The 20,113-nt window shown below is 44.7% G+C and overlaps 1 protein-coding gene across 1 annotated transcript in view; it reads right to left on the bottom strand.

Annotated features, from left to right (window-relative positions):
• Positions 1-16,341: 16,341 nt before the first annotated feature.
• The window catches only part of LOC147736462 (G protein-coupled receptor 54-like), a 116,126-nt gene continuing 112,354 nt past the window's right edge, over positions 16,342-20,113 (bottom strand). The window contains exon 5 of the mRNA XM_086953756.1: positions 16,342-16,860. Within this exon, the coding sequence (XP_086809882.1) occupies positions 16,486-16,860 (375 nt within the window). The 3' untranslated portion in view covers positions 16,342-16,485. The remainder of the gene's footprint in view (positions 16,861-20,113) is intronic.

Raw genomic sequence — 20,113 nt, 5'->3', positions numbered from 1 at the left:
CACGTGGGAGGAACACTTGCAACACCTCTGTGAAGTGTTGAAGGCTCTGCAAAGGGCAGGCCTCACTATCAAGGCCAGCAAGTGCCAGATAGGGATTTGTGGTGTATTTGGGACACCAGGTGGGGAGCGGCCAGGTGACGCCCCTACAGGCAAAGATTGATACCATTCTGGCTTGGGAGCACCCCAAAACCTAGACAGAGGTGAGAGTCATTTTAGGTCTCACCGGGTATTACAGATGGTTTGTCAAGGGATATGGCACTATCATTGCCCCCTTGACAGAGCTGACTTCTAGGAAGCAGCCCAAGAAAGTGAACTGGACCGAAGCCTGCCAAACTGCTTTTGATGCCCTGAAGTCTGCTATGTGCACATCACCGGTGCTCAAGGCACCTTACTTTTCCAGTGAGTTCATAGTACAGACAGACGCTTCAGAGCATGGTGTGGGAGCAGTACTCTCACAAATTACTGAGGAGGGAGGAGACCAGCCGGTAGCTTTCATTAGTAGGAGCCTACTCCCCAGGGAACAGAGGTGGAGTGCGATTGAGAGAGAAGCTTTTGCTGTGGTCTGGGCTCTTAAGAAGAAGAGGCCCTACCTGTTTGGGACTCACTTCCGTGTTCAGACCGACCACAGGCCCCTCAGGTGGTTAATGCAAATGAGGGGTGAGAACCCAAAACTGTTGAGGTGGACCATCTTCCTACAGGGAATGGACTTTACGGTGGAACACTGCCCTGGTACAGAGCACGCCAACGCTGATGGTCTGTCCAGGTTTTTCCGCCTTAGTGAAGAGAACTCCCAAGAGGGTGGGTAGTTCTCCCCACTTTCAGCTGGAGGGGACACGTGTTAGACCTGGCATCCTTGGCGTGGTTTTCCCCTATCTTTTTGCCTCTACCTCCTGTATTTTTGATGCTGTGCTGGATTTCGTTTTTGCTGGTTTAGATGCTTTGGACACTCTGCCACTGCTGATCAGTGCCAGAGTGTAAGTGCTCCCTATGTAAATTGCTATTCTGATTGGATATACATGTTTGGCATATTTGTATCACCCTGAAGTCCCTAGTAAAGTGCACTGGGTGTGCCAGGGTTGGTGATGACAAATGCTACTAGTGGGCCTCTAGCACTGATTGTGCCACCCACAGGAGTAGCTCTAAAATGGTGTCTCAGGCCTGCCACCGCAGTGCCTATGGGCAGTTTAGAAACTGCCATGTCCTCCTGCTCAGTGTCCCCACTGACCAGTTCTAACCCTTCCCTTTGTGTGCACCTCAGTCACCCCTATGGAAGGCCCAAGGTACCCCCCTGGGCAGGGTGCAGTGTATGTGAAAGGTAGAGCATGTACTGGTGCAGGTGACATGCTCTGGTAGTGAATTACAGCCATTTTCGATTTTTCACTATGGTAAGGCTATCTTGCTCCATAGATTAACATGGGGGATGCTGGCTACAGTGGCTTCCAGCATTTATTCCCATAGGAACAAGATAGGACATAAGTATCTAGTATCCCTGAACTCAGAATTTAATAACACATCTTTTAGGAAAGGTTGTTTTTGAATCCTGTGTTTGAGAACAGCCCTTTTAGAAAGTTGCTGTTCTCTTGTCTGACCCTTCTGTGTGCCTTGGCCTGTTTGTGTATTGACTGTCTGTTTTGAGAGTGACAGGGGCTGGGGATTCCCCAGAAGGCTGGCTGAGTCAGCCCTAGGCTGAATGACTGCATTTGCAACTGGAGTGGTGGGAGGAGTTAGCACCTGGGCCTGAATAGGGCTGTGCCTGCCTTCCACATTGCTGGCTCCACCTCCTGCTGGGCGGCTGATGACCCTGCCTCTCCCTCTGAAAGGAAAGGGGCAGCCAGGAAGACAAAGTACTCAGGAGACACCCAGAACTGGTTCAGACCGGGCTCAGGGCCCACTTGCACAAAGAGAACAAAGACTTTTAGGGGTATAAGAACAGGACCCCTGACAAAAGAAAATTAGATCATCCTGGAATCAAGAAGGAACCTCTGCCAAGGAGAAAGCTGAATCTGAAGAAGGATGACTGTCCTGCTGTTGCTCTGCTGGACTGACCTGTTGCTTTGCTGCCAAGGAGAGGGGAAGGACTTTGCTGTTGTGCTGTGTCTCCTGTCTTGAAGGAATCTCCAAGGGGCTGAGAAGAGCTGGCTCCCTGTTCTGAAGTCCCAGGAACAAAAGGACTTCACCCCCCAGCTTCCCTGAACTCTGCTGAGAGAGTTCTGTCCTTCCTAGAGTGCTTGATCCAGTTGTGGGGCCTCTGGAAGTTGTACCTGTGCTGGGAAGCTAGAGAGACTTTTGCAACTGAAAAGTGTTGCATCGCTTGCTTGCGGAGCGCATCCTCGATTGTGGCAGAAGGTTCCCGCCGCTAGGAAGGTCGAGATCGTCGCAGCGCCTGACGCCGCTGCCAGAGCCGTCGCATCCTTCGTTTGCGAGATGCACCAGACCAGTGCGGGAAAGCCGAACATCGCTGCGAGTGTCGTCGCAGAGCCTGTCGTCGCTGGGTGAGATCGCCGCACCGCTTGCTTGCGGACCGCATCACGTCGCTGCGAGCATCGTCGCAGAACCATCGCATCGAGGAGCTGCGAGAGAGAGGATCACCGCTGGACCGCGCATCGTCACCCCGGAGATCATCACAGCCCCTACGAGATCGTTGCATCGTGCCTTTGCGAGAACAAACTTCCTACGGAACCTACGCACCGGAATCCATACAAGTGGCCTTCCTCCCCGTACAGACCGGATTCGCCGCAACACGCCCGCTGCTGCAGCGGAGCTGTCACATTGCCTCCCCAGGGTCTCAGGAGCAATGCATCGCTTGTTTTCCACCGCACCAGCTTCTGTGTTTGGAACTTTGTTGCAACTAAAAGGTACTGTGAGTAAACGTGACGCAACTGTGAACTTTTCACGCATCTGTGGATTATTTTATTGCAACTTAAAGAACTTACATTACAACCTTAAGAACTCTTTTGAAACCATATTCTTGAACTGTGTATGTTGGATTTTTGTTGTTTTGGTCTTGTGTAGTTTAGATTAAATACCTTTATTTTTCTAAAATGTTGTGGAGTCAGTTTGTGGTGTTTTCACTGTGTTACTGTGAGTGTTGGTACAAATACTTTACGCATTGCCTCTGCTTAGCCTAGAATGCTCGTGCCAAGCTACCTAGAGGGTGAGCAGGGGTTTTCTCAGAGGGTTATCTCCTTGCCCTGACTAGAATCAAGGGTCCCTATTTGGACAGTGGTACCTACCTCTGCCAACTAGAGACCCCATGTTTTAACAGTCTTATGTTTGTCTTAAGACAGACTTAAGACAGACTTAAGACAGACTTAAGGGGCGTGGCTTGGACGCCGCGGCAATATGGCGGACCTGGCGTGAGCTCCGTGAAACGGCGGAGCTCTTCTTGAATTAATTGCCGTTTCTGCACCGCAGTCTGCTCCTCAACTGACGGCACCCGCAACCGGAACATGCGGTGAGCCGAGGGACAGCTTTTTTCTCGTCCATGTCCCGCTGGCGAGCGAGTTCGTGCTTGTGATGCCTCCACCTCAGCTCGGGTGAGAGCGGCCGTCATTTTAGGCTGCTTCTGCCTCACGGTAAGTTCGCTACTCGCTGTTCGCTTCTTGCAGCCAGAATGACTTGCTTCACCTGAAGTCGTGTGCCCTTCAAGCAGAGCTATGTTATTGCTCCTCAATTTGCCCTTAATGCTGTTGTTTTCCTTGAAGGTGTGCTTCTACTATTATTTATATTGAGGGCTTTGATTTTTCGCGCCCTTTTCCCTCTTTATTATCCAGTAGGCTATTACAGCCTTCTTGGACTCTTTTACCTCTATTTTTGTTGCCTCCTGCTCCATTTTACGGTATTATCAGTTTACCATGCTCGCTTCTCCTGCCTCATGCTCTGCTGTTCGTTTGCTGGCTCCTCTCCACAGTTCATGATCTGTATGGGATTATTTCTGCCTCTAGTTCGTCTATGGCTCATTTCTCTTGGATTGGAAATGTGTGCAGCCGCTTTTTTATTCAGCCGCTGAGCGCATGTTTTCTTCTCTATTGGCAGTGCACCTATATTGACTATTACTCTTATTGTTTGGGATCCACCTCTGCTGCTGCACCTTAGTCTCTGGTTTGAGTGTATTTTCTTTATCACTTGTGATGGCTAATGATTCTCACTCAGCCCGTGCGTCTATCACTGGCACCAAGCCCAAGAGACTGAAAAATGACCCTCCTTCGCCGATCCATGCTTCACCAAACCCAGTTTTAGACTCTATTCTGGATGAAGTTCGGGGCCTTCAACCATTTATGTCTTCAACTAATGAGAAATTGAAGCAGATGGAGGAAAGATGGATCACTATGGAGAGTAAGGTTCTGAATCTAGAACAACGCGTCAGTTCTCTTCAGGATGTCTCTACTAAAATTCCATTGCTAGAGCAGGAAATTCACAAGCTGAAATTACACACAGAGGACCTTGAAAATAGAAATCGTAGAAATAACCTACGCCTTTTTGGTCTGCCGGAGAACGTTGAGGGGCCTAACATGGTTGTTTTTCTGCAAAAATTTCTGCCGGAACTCTTAAGCCTATCGCCATCTTCTACTCCTCCAAACATTCAAAGAGCACACCGGTTGCGTCGAGATGCTACTAATTCTGCTAGACCTAGAGGCATCATCATGCTCTTTCTGGAATTCACCGAACTCATGACTGTCCTGAAAGCTGCAAAGCTTAAACGTCACCTTTCCTGGTCGGGTCATAACATCTTCATCTCTCAGGAAGTCTCTAATGCAACGAACGCCCGACGTAAAGAGTTCCTAGGGTTGCGACCTCTCATGAGACAGCTTAATCTTCAATATGGCATCCTCCATCCTTGCCTCTGCAAGGTCACTCATGATGGACGTTCACGTACTTTTGATGATCCAGTAAAGCTGAAGCTATTCTTACAAAGTTTTCCCTCTACAGGAATGGATACTACTGTTTAAGCGTTTCTTTTATATCTTTTTCTTATGTTTTTTCTTTCTATGTTTATTCTTAGACTTCTTCCTACCATATCACTAACTTTTTCTTCTTTTTCATTATGTTCTTTGCTGTCTTCTGTCGTTTATAACTTATTATTCTGGCTACTTCTTCCTTGAGTTGCTCTTTTCTTATTTGTGTATAGGTTACGTTGTCCTTTTCTCGTTTACAATGCCTGTGCTCTGCCTTGCCGTCTGTCACCATGCTCCATCTTCATTGTTTTCTCGTTCTTTTACAGATCTGGCTTTGTTGCCCTGATCTGTTTCTTCCTCTATACTTTCCTACTTTCCCCATGCTCCTTTCCTCTCTTTCTTTCTTTTCGTATTCTCTCTTCTTGGTCATTCTCGCCTCCTTTTTATTTGTTTTTGACATTGATGCTTTTGTCGCAGTTCGCTTGTCTTACTTATGTAACTCCTTATGTGGATTTGCCCTTTTCCAATATTTCTGACCATTGTGTTTTATTTTGTATTCCCCTGCCTGCAGTGTCTACCCTTCATTTGTTTCCTGTGCCTCCACTCCTTCATCATGTGTAATCTTGTGTCGTGGAACGTCCGTGGTCTTGGCAACCCTGTTAAACGTCAAAAGGTATTGTCCCATTTGTCTAAACTTCAATCTCAAATTGCATTTCTACAAGAGACTCATTGTACTGAGGTGGAGTTGTTAAAGTTAAAACGACATTGGGTGGGGCAAGTTGTTTTTTCACCTGCTTCTAATAAGAAAGGTGGTGTTGCTATATTATTTCATAAGGATTTGTCAGTCCAAATTATTTCTACTGAACATGATGACGATGGACGATGGGTAATGGCAAAAATTGTAGTCCAGAACAAGACGTTAGTCTTGTTGAATATTTATGGCCCTGTTCGCCCTGATCCCAAATTTTGGTCGGATATTAAAATTCTCCTATCTTCTACTGATTCGCCCTAACCTTGTTGTGGCCGGGGATTCTAACCAATGGTTGGATCCTTACTCTGACAGACTATCCAAATGTAAATTTCAACCTGACAAAACTCACAAAGCTTTCCAATCAGCCATTGCCTGTCGTCCATTTTTTGATGTATGGAAAACATGTAACCCTGACTCTTTTGAATATACTTTTTTCTCCAACATGCATCATACTAGATCTAGGATAGATTATATTTTGGTTAGTAAATCCTTGCTCCCCTCTATTCAGAAATCAGAAATTGGCTCCATTTTTATTTCGGACCATGCCCCTGTTTTTGCCACACTTGATTTTTCTCTCACCTCCTTGCAATTTAGCCGCTGGAAATTAAATACGTTTCTTTTATCTGACCAACTTTTTATCAAAAACGTCACTATCTTCATTAATGAATTTTTTACTTTTAATGATCCCTCGGATACCTCCATTCCCAACACGTGGGATGCTTTTAAAGCTGCCCTACGTGCCTTTGTTTTATCTTTTGTTTCACAGAAGAAGAGAGTTGTTAAAGCTAAATATGAGGCTCAATTACACAATATCAAACAATTAGAACACACTTATTTTACCTTTAAGGATCCCGCCGCCCTTACTGCCCTCATTGCGGCAAAAACAGAACTCAATAAATTGGCCACTGTTGAAACCTGTAACATTTTACTTAAAATCAAATCTAAATACCACGGGGGGCAAAACAAGGCAGGCAAGATGTTGGCTAATTATCTGAAAATTAAAGCGGAACGTAAAACCATTGGACCTATTCTTAATGAATCTTCTAACAAACTGGTGTCGTCTGATGAAGATATTGCTGAGGTCTTTCATAATTATTATCGATCCCTTTGCTCAGATGACACTTTCCCCTCTACTCAGAACCGTGACACTTTTTTTTCAGGCCTTCCTTCCCCTCCAAATCTCCCTGACGAGTTTGCTTCTTTAGAGAAAGATATTACTCTTCAAGAAGTACTCTCTGCCATCCATGCTTTGAAGCGATCTAAAGCTCCTGGTCCAGATGGCCTCCCTGTCGAATTTTATCTACTTTCTCCTCCATTTTGCCCCTAAACTATTACAACTCTTTAATTCTTTTCTCGCTCAAGCTAAGGCCTCAGGGTCCTTCATAGACGCGTTAATTATTATCATCCCCAAACCAGATAAGGACCACTCCCAATGTAAAGATTTCTGCCCTATTTTCCTGATTAATTATGATTGTAAAATGTTTGCCAAAATCCTCGCCATCCGCCTTGATAATATTATTCCCCTTTTGATTAAAACCGATCAAGTTGGCTTTGTAAAGGGTAGGCTTGCTTCGGACAATGCACGTAGGTTTGCTAACATTATTTCCCTTAGTAAGAAATATAAAGACCCCCTTGCAGCTCTATCTTTGGATGCGGAAAAGGCATTTGATCGAATCAATTGGCAATTTATGTTTCAGACTCTCCAATGGTTTGGTTTTGAGCCCTCTTTGATTTCCTGTGTTAAATTATTTTATTCCTGTCCCCGTGCCAGTATTTTTGTCAACAATCAATTTTCCAAATACTTCTCCTTATCCCGTGGTACGAGGCAAGGTTGCCCCCTCTCTCCCTTATTATTTATTCTTTGCCTTGAACCTTTCCTTGAGCGCATCCGCAATAATGACATGATTACAGGTTTTAAGTTCTCCTCTGTTCACACCAAACTTTCTGCATATGCGGATGATATCTTGGTTTACATGTCTAACCCTGTTGCTTCGTTGCCACATTTTATGACTGAAGTCCACCTTTACTCCTCTATCTCTGGCTATAAACTAAATTTATCCAAAACTGAAGTCCTGCCCTTAAACCCTGATTGCTCCCAATACATGTTTAGTGATACTGAATTTACCTGGTGTCCCACCAAAATTAAATATTTAGGTATTTGGTTTTCTGCTTCCCTTATGGATACCCTCAAATATACCTTCAATAATTTGATCCAGAAACTACAAGCTCTACTCCTCCTGTGGTCCCCGCTTTTTCTTTCCTGGTGGGGCAGGCTAGATACTATTAAAATGATGGTTACTCCCCATGTGTTGTATACAGTCTCCATGCTTCCCTTCAAAATTCCTAATATATACTTCTCCCGTATAAACTCTATTTGTATAACATTCCTCTGGAATAATAAACACCCTCGTATTGGCTTACTCAAACTTACTCGTCCAAAGTCTGAAGGAGGTGTCCGTTTCCCTTTTTTTAAATCCTACCATTCCACTTTTCTACTTAAACAATCGTTTTCCTTAGCTTATGATTTTCAAAACATACCAGTCCCCAAATGGGTTCTTTTTGAACGTTCGCTTTTGAAGGATTTCCCTTTTAAGCATGTTGCTTTTATGTCCAACTGTTCCTTTATATCTCAATACCCCATTTTGAAATATTCGCAAACTCTTATCTCTAGTACTTTTTCTAAGGATGTAAACCCCTTGCAATGTTTTTTATCTTCCATTGTTTGGTATAATCAAATTCTCAAATATAAGGGTAAATCTTTTTACTACAAGTATTGGAAGGAGAAGAATGTATTATTTGTATTTCAATTCCTTCATAATTTCAATATTGTTCCCTTCCAAGATTTACAACTGAGTTACCAACTTCCCGATACTCTTTTAGGCGAATACACTATTATTGTCACTGCTATTCAATCACACTTAGCTACTTTTACACTTCCAACTGAATTCCCTGTTGTGACCCCTCCATCCCCCTTATATCCTTTGTTCTCTACCCACACTCCTAAAGCTGCTCTTGTTTATAACATATTGCTGTCTACTGCTCAACCCCGTCCTAAATCTCCTGTTGAACTTACTTGGGAAAATGATTTATCTGTCTCTTTTTCCATTGATCTATGGGAGAAACTTTGGGCTAAGTTGTTTAAAGTATCTGCAGCTGCCAATGTGACTCAATCTCTATATTTTGTATATTGTAGAGCGGTTATTACTCCCGTTAGCATTTGTAAATTTTCTCCTACTTCTTCTTCCTTATGTTGGTCTTGTTCTAATGCTCCAGGAACGTTAATCCATTTGCTATATGAATGTCCTACGGTTTATTCCTTTTGGAATTCTGTTTGGAAGGTTTGCATGTCAATTTTTAAGTTTAACAATGCTGTATCTTTTATGCATGTTTTTCTAGGTTCCCTTTCACCTGATATTAACGATATAACCTCATCTGCATCTAAGTTGTTTGACCTTTTTATTGCTCTAGCTCTTAAGGTTATTCTATCGTCCTGGAAATATAATTCTAAAATATCTTTCTCCATGTGGTGGAATTTTATTTGTGATGAACATAGAATTGCCACTATATCTTCTTCCTCCATTTCTCAAAAAATAAAATCTGATCTTCTTTGGCAGCCCTTTGTTTCCTATCTTTCCTCTACTACTATATCCCACTGAGTATTATCTACCTTTTCATCTTCTCTTCTCTTTCCTTTCTCTTTTTTCCTTTCTTTTCTTCCTTTTCTTTCTTTTCTTCTTCCTTTCTTTCCTTCTATCTTATCCTTCCCCTTCCTCTGCGTCTCCCGTTTTGCTGTATTTCATCACATGATATTATGCCTGATAGTATTTCCCTATATTAGTTCATATGTTTCCATTTTATGGCATGTATTCTGTTTTACCTGCAAAAAGTTTCAATAAAAATGTATTAAACAAAAAAAAAAGACAGACTTAAGTTAGGATTTAGTCTTAAATCTGTCTTAAGTCTGTCTTAAGACAAACTTAAGACAAAATCCTAACTTCTGTGAATACCAAAAGTAGCAAGTTAAGGATTTTGTCTTAAGTTAGTTCTGTGAATCGGGCCCACCTTTCAATCCCGCTTCTGTGCACTTCACTCAACAGAAACAACATTCTCCCACATCACCTAATTCATCTTCTACGCGCACCATGGTGCCATACTTTAAACTCTCATCCTTCTTGACCTCTCTGCAACTTTCAGCACCGTGGACCACTCAGCACTGCTCTGTCCCAAGCAAAAAAAACAGGTATCAAGCATACATGGTAACCCTTCAGATTCAGGTGGGAGACCACCGATTTTGAGGCTCGTCTCCTGCCTTTTGATTCCGACATGCAGAAACCCGATTCTTCTGCGCTCTTCAGCCGACAGGGCCTGGTCCAGTGATGCTCCTAGTATGCCCTGCTATGAACCTGCTCCTGCAAGCCAGGGCACCATGCTTTTGTCACGCTCTCCCTGCTTGCCGTAGTGCTTTTTCCACGCTCCTGACAGGTACTGAACGTGTATCAGTATTTCTGATATCCGGTCCTGCAGCAGCACACTTGCAAGCCCATACATGCCAATGGACCCTATGCAGACCGCAATAGAAGTCAAAGGGGGAAATAGATTCTCCTGATCATATTTTTTAAGATCTCGCTCTTTCCTCTTCTAACATGTTGGCATGTATGATCAATGATGCAGCTCTTTTGTGTTTTTGCTCCTACCTATCTGGTCACTCATTCTCAGCGCATTTGGACTCCAATAGATCAGCGGTTCAGAATGAGTTCTAGGGCCTCTCCTATTCTCTGTCTCCATCCTTATTTGGTGACATCTTCGCATCTCATCTGTTTTGTTTCTCTTTCATTTCTATGCCAACAACACACATATCATCTCCTCATCCCCACCTTCACATCTGTCGACAATCAAACATATGACTGTTTTTCTGCAAGTCAATATGGGATTGCTCTCTGTTCCCTCCTGCACAACTCTTCTAAGACAACATTCCTCCACACTTTCTTTTCTTCCCTGCACCCATCATATCTCCAACCTCAATCAACTTCCCTCTCAACAGTCACTTTTCCCATCACCTAGGAATCTGGGTGGACTGTTCAACACTTCCATATGGCGTGTACCCTGAAGATTAAACACACGCGATTAGCGCGGCGTTTGACACGGTCAGTCATAACACCTTACTGAACCGCATATCAAACGTCGGCATCGTGGACAAAGCCTGGCTCTGGCTAAAATCTTTCCTAAGTAATAGGTCGTTCCAGGTGTTTGACGGACAAGCAGTCTCCTCCAGCATACCCCTGAAGTGTGGAGTCCCCCAGGGCTCCTCTCTTAGCCCTGCGCTTTTTAATATCTATATGAGGCCACTGGCTGAGGTAGTTCGTCCGTATGGAGTTAAGATCATATCCTATGCGGACGACACACAGCTGGTGGTCTCCTTAGCGCAGGAAGCCCAACATTCTCCGTCAGGGGGTCTAACCAAATGTCTGGAGGAGGTGAAGTCCTGGATGACCCTGTCATCACTAAAGCTGAACGGGGACAAAACGGAGCTTATGCTCTTGGGCCCGGCCGACCCGACCCTCTTCAAGTCATTATGGCCCACCTGTCTAGGCTCCCCCCCGGTTCCGAAAGATAACATCAAAAGCCTGGGGGTATGGCTGGACAGGAATCTGTCTCTTAACACTCAGGCCACAAAGCTTTCTGCCACCTGCTTTGGACTTCTCCGGACACTGAAGAAGGTTCTTCCCTTGCTCCCAATGGAGGCAAAACAAACAGCCATACAGGGCATAATACAGTCACGCCTGGACTCGAATAACGCCCTTTATCTGGGAGCCCCAGAGTACACATTGAATAAACTACAACTGGTACAGAACTGTGCGGCCCGTACCTTACTGCAAATTCCCCGCAGATCCCCAGTCAGGGAGGCACTGACCAGCCTTCATTGGCTGCCAGTACGAAAAAGAGTCACCTTCAAAGCAATGTGTATTGCCCACCAGGCCTTTTGGGACTCGGGCCCCAAAATCATGCGTAGCCTAGTTAGCCAATACCATCCAGGCAGAGACCTACGCTCTAGTCAGGCTTTCATGGCAACAGTCCCCAGAATTAAAAGGACTAGAGCAGGCGGAAGAATGTTCACCTTCAACGCCTCAAAAATCTGGAACTCCCTTCCCCTTCCCCTGAGATCTAACCCTAACCTCGCCTCCTTCCGCAAGCAACTTAAAACACATCTGTTTAAATCCCCGTAATCAATTCAGCCCCCTTCCCCTCCTCCCAGTTCTGTCATCCTCACTACACCTCCTTCTGGTTCCGTTAGCGCTTGGACGCCCCAGGGCAGCAATCGCGCTGTACAAATTTATTTTCATTTCATTTTCATTCAATATCAGTCCGACATAATATCGAAGACAAAATATCAGAAGAAATATTGTCAGGTAAGTAAGTACAGATCTTCCAAACCTAACTTCAAATTTATGTAGATATATTGTACATATATCTTCAAGGTATGTAGATGTGGAATTCGGAATAGTAAATCTTTAATTTCCTACAAGCACTTACCTCTCAATATTCTGTCCTCAATATTTATTCCTCAATATTCTTGGGCCACAATATTGTTGGTGTTGACATTCAGTAGTACACCCTGCAATGTGCATGGAAGAATTCCCAACCACCATCACCAGAGCAGCACTGTGCCAGGTGTTGAAAATAGAAACAATACACCCATATTTCCCGTTCCATACCATTGAGGCAATAATTTGACCGGTATACAGAGATTTCCTACAGTTTAAGATATGTCCTGCTTCTGCTGGTATGGATGGCGTATCTGTTGTGCAATGTGTTCATGACTAGTAAACTTAGCCAAATTCCAGTAGCTTACATAACAATGTATGCTACATTGAGTGCCACATGAACTAGCCTCATGTATATATGCTGTAAGGGTTGGAGGATCAGACCTCTCACAAAGCCGGTTGAGGCTCCTTGAAGACTCACCTGTAAGGGACGAAGGGCCAGACACCTCACAGACCCGATAAGAGACTCCTCAAAGATCCAGCAATAAGACCCAGAGGAACAGACCCCTCACAGAGCCAGTAAGGGGCTCATTACAGCTCACCATTCACCCCTACTGTCTATATCTTGTCTTGGCCTCTGACATTTTGACAACAATTTTCAATGTTTGCTTTTTATTGAAAATAAATCTCATCCTCTCCCTCACCAAAGAAGCCGACATCACCAGGCACAACTTCCAAGAAGGGATTAAAGCCGTAGCCACCTGGATTAAGAAAAGCTGCCTGAAACTCAACTAATTGAAAACCGAATTCTTCATCCTTGGCACCACCCCCTTAGCAAGGGGTTACTCATCGCTCACAATGAACCGCCAGATCAACGCTGCAGTTCAACTAGTCGTTTACTAGATGTCCCTCACGAGTCAAATGCAAATGCATTGAAATTATTCTTACATCAAGCCGCAGTTCCACTAGTCGTTACTAGATGTCCCTCACGAGTCAAATGCAAAAGCTTCATGAAAGGGTCGTTCAATGCTTTTGAATTTGACTCGTGAGGGACATCTAGTAATGACTAGTGGAACTGCAGCTTGATGTAAGAATAATTTCAATGACTGCATTTGACTAGTCGTGAGGGACATCTAGTAAATGACTAGTTGAACTGCAGCTCTTTGTAGAATTATTTTGATATTGGATACTTTAATATTCACTGCCCACTGCTAATCTCGTCCCATAATGCTCTGCAGGGCCTTTGGTTGGGATTGTTTTTTTGCCAATAACTGTGCTGGGGGTGGTCGTAAGAGAATGGGACAACCACCGAAGTTCAACAAGATGTGGTTTTTGTTTATGCTCTTTGTGTTCAAGGCATCTGCTTGGTCCTCCCCCTAGGTTAGGGGGACCCCCAAAATCATCACCTCTCTCATTGCCTAATATTTTCATTCAAAAAGTTCATTTTTGTGAATTGGTTATATGCTTTTTAACATTTACAATTGCTTTATTAAGGCATCTGAGGATGTTGTTTATTTAGTTACTTCACTATGTGATTAAGCACAGTTTTAGTAGGGTTAGTTTTGATAAGCTGGTTTCTCTATGACTACCATCCCATGCATCTAGAAGACTAGAACTGGAAGAAAGTTCTTCTCCTACCTCACTATCAAGGCCTAGAAAGACCTCCCCTTCCACCTCCGGCAAATTGCAAAACTGCTCCAGTTCAGGAAAGACCACAAGAACTGGCTCTTTGGATGACCCCAGCACTCAAAGGACTGGCCCCCACGCTTCCACCTAGCGCCTTGAGACCCTTGCAGGTGAGTAGCTGTGCTTTACCAACCCTGATTGATTCATGGTACCATAACTATCTGTTTTATTTTTTGTCTATAAAGAATGAACACACAGCTACTACTTTTCAACATTTATTTTCCTCTCTTTTCAAGAGAGGGGATATACCCAAAAATACATTGTTGTTATGGTGATGACAATGAATGTGTCCTTGGGATGAGAAAATGTACTTAAAGCAATAGAAGTCAAATAGGGATACTTGGAATATTCCAGCATATGCGTCACTTGTGCAAGAAATCCAACACCCAAACATCTTTACAACGGCTTTTCATAATTTTTACCTATTTTTACCCATTTCTCCAGTATGTAGCTGAACATCTTTAAATGATTTGTATCTTTTCAGCTAACTTTAAGCTCTTAGGGCCAAATTTATCATAGTGCTCACACAAGGTAATGCAAGGGCAACAGAACACTAAAGTCCAATTTATCAAGCAGCACAAGGCTACTGTGCATGGCCCTGCAGAGCTTGATAAATCTAGAGTAACGTAAGGCAGCCCAAGTCGATGACCTGCGTTAGTCTGTGCCGGGAAGGCTTTCCATGGGTGGAGCGTGGGTTTTCCAGCTCATCCACCCATGGATTTTGGTGCATTCCAAGATGTACCATTAGTGGTCGACCTGGAATCCATCAGGATGCTATGCCTTCCCAGAGGAGGAATAACAAGGAGAACAATCTTTATTCCTCCTCCTTTTCACCTTTTTCTAGTTGTGATTCATTCTGCAGAATGAGGAAAAAGCCTCAAAGGATTATTTTTGCGAAGGAAGGTGTGCCTTCCTGCCTAGATGAAAACAATCCTGCCTGCAATGCAATTCTGTAAGCCATAGTGTACGTGGGCATGCGTTGACCCAAGGCAACACATTGAGCCCCAGGTCATGGAAAGGACAGGAATGTGCCATATAATGTTAAATATGTTGCATTATTGCCCTCTCCATTTCATACAGCACAGCAAGGTGCCATGCGTTGCGTGAAAGTTTGATTAATCTGGCTCTTTTTGCCTGAACTGCATTGCTCTGTGACTGATTGTTGCACACATAAGAGGCACACCTTTTCTGAGGAAATTTTTGTTGCTTGAGGCAAGCTACCAAGAGTGAGCCAAGGAATTCTTAAAAAGCTCAGTTAACTCTCTCAGTCAGAGTGTTTGTGCTTTGTGGGAGCTCATTCACAGCTCACATCAAGCCTGTGGGGTCTTTCTCTCAGCCTCTCTCTCTCACACTCTCTCTCTCTGTCGCTCTCTCTCTGTCATAGCCTATAGGGGCATATTACCAAGCAATAGCGATAATTATCGCTATTGCTTGGTTAGAGACAAAAATGTATCACCGACCTGCGGCGATTTTTATCGCAGATAAACCTTGGTATTACCAAGGTTTATCGCAAATGCGATAAAAATCGGCCGCAATGCATGAATATAGCTGACTTTTCAGCGATATTCAGGCATTACCGAGCTAATGCTCTTAACCATGTTATCCACCTCCCATTGGATAACATGGCTAAGAACTGCTCAGGGCAGGTGTTAGCTTTTGCAGATATTCGCGCTTAGCGCGAATATCTCCAAAATTTGGTAATAGGAGATAGCTATGTTAGCGACTGTTTCTAGTCGCTAACATATTGGCACGCCCACTTTGCATTAGTGATACATTTCTTTGACATGCAAAGTGGGGCCCAAGATGGTCGCTATCTCCTACTAGCTGTTGCTAACTGGTGTTAGCTACAGCTAGTTAATACGGAGATAATTTTATCTCCGCTTTCTTGGCTTTTAAAGCCAAAAAAGCTGAGATAAACCCCCTTTATAATATGCCCCTCAGTTCTGTAAAATTATCAGCGTGCTTTATCAGGAGAAATACACAGGAAGTAGTGTGACTACAAAATTAAATGGAAGAACCACAAACTCTGGGAAACACATCAGAGTATTCAATCCGCCAAAGAGACAACACTGAAGTAAAACAGGAAAGAGACCTCCCCACAACACTTAATAAAAATAAGGCTGGTTTGGAAACATCTCAGAATGAGACAGATAACAATCACAAACATTGTAGACCAAACGCTGATTGCTCATGGAAGACGGTGGTGTGGGTTGGGGTAATGGGTGGAATGAAAGTAAAAACCAAATATGGGTTTTTGTCCATCGCCTGCGTAGCCGGATTCGTTGTGGTATTTCACAGCCATTTCCTCAAAACTCTGTGGGATTTGTAAGTGTTTGAATACTGAAAAAGATGTTTCGCCACACCAGTTAGAAAACCTTTTCTCCAAGATCCCTCTGCTGACTACAAACCCATTTTTAGCTCTGTTTCTATTTTATGAGGTCTGCTCAGCCACACCGACTCCACATCAAGACACGTCTTCCCTCCAGCATGTGCGAATGAAGAGGTTACTCTGAAGCTCTGTGTCTTTCTCTGTCCATATTTTTCAAGCTCAACTCATTCTCTGAATCTACAACTTATCCAAGTCCTCTTGCGACAGGGTCAAGGATGCCCTTTTACTGCTTTTCCGATGGCCGAGAACGCCTTTGGACACATTTCCCCAGTTCGCACATCCTCACTTCAGCTCGTTTTGGGTGGACTCCATGGCCACAAACTTCATCTCATTGTTGACCGTCCCTGAGGCGACACTGATGTCCCTCACCTTGCGCCTGAACATGAACGGGAAGGCCTTCTTGAAGGACTTCCGGAAGCTGGCCCCCATAAAGCCGTAGACGATGGGGTTGATGGACGAGTTGGCGTAGGACATGCAGTTGGCCCAGGTCTTGATCTTGTAGGTGGCGTAGTCAGCCTGGAAGTTTGGGTAGAAGCCTTGGAAGAGGCTGAAGAGCTGGATGGGACCCCAACAGATGGTGAAGAGGAGGACGATGACCACCACCATCTTTGTGATCTTGCCCCTCATTGCGATGGTCCTCTCTGATAAGAGCTGCACCTGCAACAAGAGCGAGAAGCATCTCAGTGTCGGACATCCCATGGACTTTGGAACTTGCCTAGTAGAAGCCAGAGCTTCAAATGATGATACCGAAAGAATGAATGATAGTTAAAGATTCTGTGCTAGTGCACCTCTACTGCAGAGGCCTATAAGTTTATGCATTAAATCCAAATATGAATTACACATGCGTAGTTATCTGCAGGAAATAATACTCCCGGTACGTCTTCATGAACCAGTGGTTTTGTGGTTGTAGTTCAGGGTCTATGAGATACAAAACTCTACTTGGGACCACTTATCTAGTAGTGGGTGGTTGGTTTTCTATGCGTGCTGCATTTTGCAGCTACCATAGAAACAGGAAAACACCTCTTGTGATTGTTTTTTGTGCAGGAAGGTGCCCCTTCCTGCACAAAAACAAGCAACCCCTACAATGCAGGCACCCTTGCAGCATGGCACAAGGAAGCCTGTGTTGGCGCATGGCAGCCCATCATGCACCACCACATGGGAAAAGGACAGGAAAGCTCTATATCTCATAGATATGCACCAACGCATGCAGCCTAGGTGCCTGTGTTGTAAGGGTGTCTGTATTGTATCTCATGCACTCTGTACTACAACCACAAAACCACTGGTTCAAGAGAACAGCTCATCGTATTAGCTCATTCTATTGCCCATATATGGCCTCATTTACGAGGTTTTGCTGTTGGGTAGTAAAATTGTAAATTGATTCTTGTATAGCGCACTACTCACCCGCAAGGGTCTCAAGGCGCTTGTACGAATACCGCTGTGAAACCCATCCTGGCTTTCCCTAAGAGGTGTCCACTCCTGGGCACCCCCAAGGTGGAGGCCAGGCATTCTTAGCGTTGTGGGGGCCGTTGTGGAGATTAAGCAAGCGATTGCCCAGAGTTGCAGAGTGGGACTCCATGATTGGAATAGGCACCGAGGCAAGAATTATCAGGTCCGTGGAATTTATGAGCCCAAGACCCGCCGAGGCGGGGAATTGAACCCTGGTCCCGGGCTAGACCTCTGCATCAGGGTCTGCCGCTCTAACCATTGAGCCACACTTCTCCACTAGACTGCAAGGAATCTTGCTGCCCTGCCCTGCGTCACAAGAAACGGACTGGAATGCACTGAATGTATGAGATGCAGAACATTCCTGTACTCTCCTTTTCCTTGCGCTGGTGCACATTGGGCTGCCATGTGTCATCAGAGGCACATTTGCGCCATGGTGCAAGGGTGCCTGTATTGATGGGGTGTTTGTTTTTGTGCAGAAAGGGGCACCTTCCTGCACAAAAACAATCACAAGAGGTGTTTTTATGTTTCTATGTGTGCTGCAAAGGAAAAACAAGGATAAATACAGGTATTTCTCCTCGTTGCTCCTCCCTAACACCTCCCCTGGGGAGGAGTAGGAACCTGATGCATTCCCAGGTTTACAAACCTTGTAAATCTGGGAATACATCTGATTCCATAAGTGTTGAATGGGAACACCCACAGCCACATCCATGGAACGCACCTTTCATGCAGAGCACTGCATGAAAGCCTAGTTTCCGAGCCATCTTGCGCCACCGGAGAGTCACTTCTATTGACGGCCCAGTGGCGCAATATGTTGGCCCATATTTACAAGGCAACACAAAGCCATTTTGTGTGAAAGCTACTCTGTGTGGCTTTTCATTGCCTTGTAAGAATGGTCCACTTTCACCCATAACTCTGCATGAAAGGTGCATTCCATGGGTGTGGCTGTGGGTGCGCCCATGCAACACTTATGGAATCAGATGTATTCCCAGATTTACAAGGATTTGTAATCCTGGGAATGAGTCAGATTCCTACGCCTCCCCTGGGCAGGTGTAGGGAAGGCGCAACGTGGAGCAATACCTTTATTTCTCCATGGTTTTCCTTTTTCTATGTGTGCTGCAGTTTGCAGCAGACATAGAAATGGGAAAAGACCTCTTGTGATTGTTTTTGTACAGGAAGGTGTCCCTCCGTTCACAAAAATAAACATCCCTGCAATGCAGGCACCCTTGCACCTTGGTGCAAGGGTGCCTGTGTTCGCGCATAAGAGCCCACTGCAGGGGGAAATGACAGGAATGCTCTGTATCTCATAGATACAGCGCATTCCTGTCCTTATCTTTTGACGCAGGGCAGGTCAGCAAGATTCCTTTCAGTGCGGCCCCGTGCCAAAAGCTCGTAAATGAAGCCATGTATGGGCAATACAATGAGCTCATCTCTTGAACCAGTGGTTTTGTGGTTGTAGTAAAGGGTCTATGAGATACAATACTTTACTGGGGACCACTTATCTAGTACAGGGCAGGTGGTTTTGTGGTGTTAGTACAGGGCCCACAGAGATACAATACTCTATTGGTGTTTCCATATCTAGTAGTGAGCAGGTGTTTTCATAGTTGTAGGTCAGGGTCCACGTGGATACGGTACTCTAGTTGGCTTTCCTTATCTATGTTATGTTATGTTATGTTATGTTAATTAAAATTTATAAAGCGCACATACGCCCATGGGCTTATTGGCGCTGGGAAAGAGATTAATAACACAACAAGGAAAATACCAATAACAATCACTACTCAAGGTATGCCTGTGTGAAAAGCAGGGTTTTGTAGGCCCGTCGGAAAGTAAGGAGGTCCCTACTCTGTCTAAGAGTCAGAGGCAAAGAATTCCACAAGGAGGCTGCCAAGAAGTGGAAACAACTGCCTCCCTGTCGCTTTCTCCTAAACCGGGGTACCTCCAGTAAATCTTTATGGGCTGATCGCAAACTACGCGAGGGGGTGTATCTCCCTATCAGCTGCCTTATAAACAGTGGGCCCTTGCCTTGTAAGGCCTTGAAAATAATGCACCCTGCTTTAAAAGCCGCTCTCTGGGCCACAGGTAGCCAGTGTAGTTTCTCAAGTCCTGTTTTGATAGATTCCCATTTGGGTACCTTACAGATCAGCCTGGCAGCTTGATTCTGAAGATATTGCAATCTTCTGAGTTGACCTGCAGGCAAGCCCAGATATAGGCTGTTAGAAAAGTCAATATGGGAGAGGACTAGGGCAGTGACTACTTGGATCAAAGCTGAATGAGTAAGGAGGTGTGCAATTTTTTTTATTTTTCTTAATTGGAAAAAACCTGAGGAGACCACTGTTCCGATCTGTGATTTTAGGGAAAGATCCTCATTGATGGTCACTCCCAGACTCTTTACCGAGTGCGACTTTTTGGGAGGGAGGCCCATGTCTAAAGGCCAGAAATGAGGGCCCCAACTAATCTCGCTTTTCCC

The sequence above is a fragment of the Lissotriton vulgaris genome, chromosome 1_2, assembly GCF_964263255.1.
Source record: "Lissotriton vulgaris chromosome 1_2, aLisVul1.2, whole genome shotgun sequence".
NCBI lineage: Eukaryota > Metazoa > Chordata > Amphibia > Caudata > Salamandridae > Lissotriton > Lissotriton vulgaris.
This window is presented reverse-complemented; position numbering and strand designations above follow the sequence as displayed.